General features: G+C 36.7%; 1 protein-coding gene across 3 annotated transcripts in view; it reads right to left on the bottom strand.

The window, feature by feature from the left end:
- Positions 1-5,796, bottom strand: part of LOC107037412 (RNA binding protein fox-1 homolog 2) — an 84,412-nt gene that overhangs the window by 16,775 nt on the left and 61,841 nt on the right. For all 3 annotated transcript variants that reach the window (XM_015255958.1, XM_015255959.1, XM_015255960.1), the window contains one exon: positions 4,464-4,484. In XM_015255958.1, the coding sequence (XP_015111444.1) occupies positions 4,464-4,484 (21 nt within the window). The remainder of the gene's footprint in view (positions 1-4,463; positions 4,485-5,796) is intronic.

Here is a 5,796-nt window from a genome sequence, read left to right as displayed (position 1 = left end):
AAAAACGACACGCACCTCCCCCCCCCCCCCACTCTTCCAGAGAAAACATTGAACTAAAAAAAATTGAAATACTCAAAATGAATGATATAAATAAAGCCTTGAGCCTCATATGTGCTGGATAACACTGAGAAATAACGCAATCCCTTTTGCAAGTGATGCTCCCGGGGGTTTGGCAAAAGCCCCCGTGTCGTTTCTACTCGTTTTCCATCCACCAGAAGCGCTTCCTTCCCCCCTTTTTTTCTTGACACCGTACCCACTTTCACGTGGCATCCACTGAGTCTTTCGTTTCAATTTCGTGTCCCTCTTTAGTTTTCCTTCTCTCTTTCTTTTTTTTATCCTCTCCTTCCATTCGTCTCGTGCACTTCCAGCCCCTCTAACCCCCCCCCCCCCCCCCCCCCCCCCCAAAAAANGCCCCCACTCAATCCCTTTTTGCCTTTTCTCGAGGGTACAGTAAAGTCACTGCAGTTCTACGTGTCTCTTATACTGCCGCAGGAAAAACTACATTTTCTTCTCTTTTTCATCTCAATTTTATTTTTTTTTTGCTCCCCCTTTACGATGTTTTTTAGCTTTTTGCAAGTTGGGTCGTTGACGTATCCCATGAGAAATAGATGGAGAATAAAGGAAGTGATAGATCTGTGCAACTGGAGGTAAGACACAGTGGGCGAAAGGCTCAAGAAATTGTTTCCCTCTCGGTTTTTCATTGATCTTAACAAAGTATTGAAAGGCCTTTGGTATGTTTGAATAGAGTTGACAGGATTACATTTTCCAACGGAATGTTTGAAGTTGGATGAAAATACGGAGATTCATTGTTAAAAGGTGGAGTTGTAGTAAAAAATTGATTTTTTAATCCGTTTTTATCGGAAAGAGAATTCTATCAAATGTAAAATATGACAAAAAACTAATTTACTACAGGAAAATGAAGAGGAAATCTACCGGCGAGCATGGCTACCCTAAATTCCAGTATTGGTAGATTAAATCTACCGTCATTGGGAGATTAAATCTACCGACAATGATAGGTCAAATCTACTAGTAGATTAAATATATCAGCCTGATAGATCAAATCTAACACTGTGGAAGATTAAGTCTACCGAAACTGATAGATGAAATCTATCGACAATGATAGATCAAATCTACTAGTAGATTAAATATATGGGCGTGACAGATCAAATCTACCACTCTGGAAGATTAAGTCTACCGACATTGGTAGATGAAATCTACCGATCGAAATATATTGACCTGATAGATCAAATCTCCCGTTCTAGTAAATGAAATCTGCCCATCGGGCAGACCAAATCGGCCAATCTGGCAGATAAAATCTACCGGCAGATTTAGAATAGCTGTGGCATTGGGCAGCCCCATTCGCCGATAAACTTATTATCTTCTTTTTTATGTAGTATATTGTTTTTAATGTCTAGTAGATACTCGGTAGATTTTTCACGGTACAAGGAATGTCGCGAGATTTGAATTTGAGAAAAATATATTTAAAAAAAAATTGTCAAGATCAATGAAAATCGATTGTAAAAAATGATAATAAATAAAAATAAAAAATATATAAAGTGGAGATGCATTCAGCAGAGTCCTCAGGTGTCAACACACGAACACTGATTTGACGATGCAATTGCATGCTATTGCTTTTAGTAATTTTAACTATCGTTTTAGTTATCAAATTGTCTACTATTATCTCTCATTCTTGTAATTTTGATTTTTAAATGATCCATGCCAGTTGTTCATTTAAAATGCAGGACCTCTTTATTTTTCTTGTATAAAAATTCATTGTATAAAGATAGTTAATTAGATTAATTAAAGATTTGGTACTTGAATTTTTTTTTTTTAATATCCATTGGTAAAATCACTTTTTAATATTATTTCCTCTTATTGTGTCTCTGTTATCACTTCTCTTTCACTCTTATTCGTTATCGCGTTCGATATTTTACGGCCACTGTGTATTTTTTTTTATATTCATTTATTAGATTCTTCTTTTTATGAATGGAGGCTTTTGATGTTTACAGTAGAAATGAAAGCCCCCGGTGTATTTTCCACTTTAAAAATTCCGATATTTTTTTATCTCTTTCAGTTATGCGTCTATTATGATACCCTTTTAGTCTTCTTCTTTCAGTGAAAAATCGCATTTTCCGATTCGTTTGATTGTGCAAGGCACTTCCTCAGCGGTTGGAATGTTAGGGTTATGTTCTTTTAACAGGTGAAAAATATTTCGTTTGTACAGTCTTATGGGACTCGGTTTTCAACTGACAAATAATGAGCATCGACAATGCGACAAAAATCCGAATGCCTGGTGTGTAGCATCGCATGTGCTTCAAGGATTTATCTCCGCAATTTTATTATTTTTTACAGCGTTAATCCCGAGTGATAATTAAAAATGTATGGGAGGATCACGAATTATCGTTCGGTTATCGGAAAATAGTGGTTCATCGTGGCAACGGCGAGAGGTTAGAGCGACGCGTGGGGCCGTGGCATTAGCTCGACTGTAGGTTCTACAACACCGGCACTGTACTATAATATAGGATCATATCGGAGGACAGCGACACCAACTTCGTCTGACGAAAATGCATTGCCGTCAAATTTACGACGACAATTTCAATTCATTGATAAATTACTTGAAATAATTTGGGAGAGGAAAATCGCTGCCGGTAGATTAGACCCGAGTCATGAATAAAAATTTCCTTCAAACGAAAAAAATTATTTCGTTCGGTACAAAGTTAAGGTCAAGGTTTGGACCGAGTAAAATAGCCCTGGGGGTGGTGCAGAGTAAAAATTTCTGAGGAAGTACCTTAATTTCATACTCTACTGATTAATCCTATGGGAGTGTAAAGCATCCCAGCCTATTCTAATCACTTATCACTAGTTTTATCACTATAAATATACCCTGTTTTCGTTGCTGAGTCTTGTCATCATCACGAGATGTTTTAATCTCCCAAAAATGCCATGTGAATCTACGGAAAATGTGGGAAAGTTGAATTTATCACGATCATTATTGGCAAACTTTCCCAATATTTCCAACAATTCACGGAATATGCAGTGAAGAATAGCTCTCCGTTTGGAATGTTATTTGTCGTTAAAGTCGATAAAGTACGTGTTTAAATTTAAAAACTACCAGAGTTAACGGTGAACGCCTGTTTGCGACGGCAGCACTAAAACCCTTTAATAGTTTTTTTTTCTATTTTTTTTTTCTTTCGCCAGTAAAATGTGGAGAGTAATCGTTGACGGCGCTTTGGCCATTTTCCCGTCTATCTCGTTATTTTTCCGAGGTAAAGGTGGTTTTTGGGATGGAAATAAATGAAAAAATGACGTCCGCGTCATCACGATTGCTTTTGGCTAGGTCTAGGGAGTATTCGGCCTAGCACTGACCTGTCTCAGGTCATCGGAAATATTTAAGAAATTTTTTTTTTTTTGAGAAATTTCGGGAGGACAGAATATATCATTTTTTTTCATGAATTTAGGAATTAAATAAAGTTGACCCACCTTGGCTGCAGGGAGGATCGTTGTGGCATTATTAGTATCGCGCCGATGACCTCACCAGGGTCAGTGTTTGACCGATACACGCATTCACATACATGTGATCATCAAATATCAGAAACCGAATGGAAAAATTTCCAGAAATGTTTCAATTTATTTCGTCTCCATTTTCTCTTCCAAGCGGTTTTTTACGAATATCTTTGAATCTATGGGAGATACCGGAATTTTTATCAGGAACATTTTTGTAGAGGATTTCAAGACCTACAAAAATGCTTCTGGTGAAAATCTCGCTATCTCAGTTGAGTAACAAGATATTTCGCAAAAACCGATCAAAAGTCGATTTGAAGATTCGGTCAAAACGCATCGTCTTCAATCGGGAATATCTGGAGATCGGCTGAGTGAATTTCCAAAATTTTTCCTTCATTTTGGAGGTTTTTTTATAACCTTTAGAATGAAATTAAATTCGCTGAAATCGCATCGTTGGATCTCTACATATCGAAGATTGAAAATTGTGAAATTGTAAAAAGTTGAAAAGGCTTTCGCATTCGGTTTCTGGTAATCATCTCTTCATAAAAAAATCATTAATATTAATCAAAAAATAGATTTGTCTCTGACGTATTAATGGCTTGGTCGTGGTGTGGCGGATCTGGGTCCCTGAATTATAGAACTCTAGGTAATCGTCACTAAAAATTGAGAATGACTCGAAATTTCGCGGATTTTTAGAATTTTTCCTATCGTTTTTTTTTCTTTTACGCTTTGGTTCATTCCGACCGGTGAACTTGGAGTTCGATGCATCCTCAGTCAAAAGAATTCGTATGAATAAAGTATATGAAACGAAAGTGGAAAAAAAAATTTTGGTAAAATAATAGTCTTGCGTGTCTCAATAGTCGATTTGGCACTTGCACTTCAGGAGAATCCCTGGCAATTTTCACGTATTTCGGTGTACAGAGTGAGGAGAGCCTCCTCTGGTACGTCGTGGATGCACCTACCCTCTGGCCACTGGACACAAACTGAAAATTCAATAAAAAAACATTATTAATTCACGTATTCATTATTTCATTATTCTATTGTTGATAAAATCATTGGTCGAGGGGGATTTTTCATACACTGTAACATCGGAAATTTCATGCGCTTTTCGATGAATTTTGACTCATGAAAATTCCCCCATAACTTCTCGAGATATCGCCAAAAATGTGGAAATGGTTTTCAAACATTTGTAAATTCAAAAATTCAACAGTTTGTTTTGTCGCTCATTTCCTGCAAAAGGGTCATAATGAAAAAAATTTCAATAGAATGAAAAAATTGCAAATTTTGTCAGCTTTCGAATGAATTTTGACTCAGAAAAATCCGTCAATTACTTCTAGAGATATCGGTAGAAATGTAACAAAGGTTTTTACGTAATTCTAAAAAACCTCTTATTAATTAATAAAAAAAATGAAATTGAGCTGTAATTGGCTCGTGTCCCATTATGTGGACGATTACCCAGTTAAATTGGGTCGAAACTATGTCGTCCATAACCCGTAGAATGCGATGAGGCAGGAGTACGGTTTGATATGAGGCAAGCCATGACATATGGGATTGCCAAGAAGCAATCATTATCGGTGGATCGATAGATGAATGGCATTCACGGATAAATATAAGAAGACTTGGAATTTCTCATTAGTGAGAGCCCACCCCCTCGAGAGTATTCACGAATGCTCATGGTAATTCACCGGAGAGACATTCAAAAGGGCATCGAATTAATTGTGAAGAGTGGAAAAAGAAAAAAGGAGGAAAAATTTGCTGAGGGAAGATGGAAAGTTCAATTCCCAACGGGGAATTAACAATGGAGGGTCTTACCAGTCGGTAATGAAGGGGAAGTGCATCTTTGAGTAACTATTGTCATTGGAAATATTGTCTTTCCATTCTGAAATCGTTTGAGAGGGAGAATTTCAACGGAAAATACTGTCTCAAGGAATTAATTCACCAGACGATTTTCAAAAAAATAGGCATATCTGAGGAAGGAGTGGGCTTACGGGGAAATTTCATAATATCTTTTTTCTGGAGAATTCAATTTCCAAAAAAAAATGTCCTCTAACATTTTGCTCTAGACCCACTCGTCGCTGAGATAAGCCCACTTTTATTCAACGAAACGAAGGGAAACGACTCAATTGAGAATTTTTTCTTAATTTTAAATTCACCCCAGGAACTATTGATTTCTCCGCAATTCTTCACATTACTTGACATCGAACATCTGAACATACTCACCCATATTTTTATCTCAATTCTATTTCCTAAAATTTTTCTGATTCTTGAAGAAAAAAAAAAAAAAAAAAAAAAAAA

The sequence above is a fragment of the Diachasma alloeum genome, unplaced genomic scaffold (genome assembly GCF_001412515.2).
Source record: "Diachasma alloeum isolate Michigan unplaced genomic scaffold, Dall2.0 Dall_scaffold_00219, whole genome shotgun sequence".
Classification (NCBI taxonomy): Eukaryota; Metazoa; Arthropoda; class Insecta; order Hymenoptera; family Braconidae; genus Diachasma; species Diachasma alloeum.
This window is presented reverse-complemented; position numbering and strand designations above follow the sequence as displayed.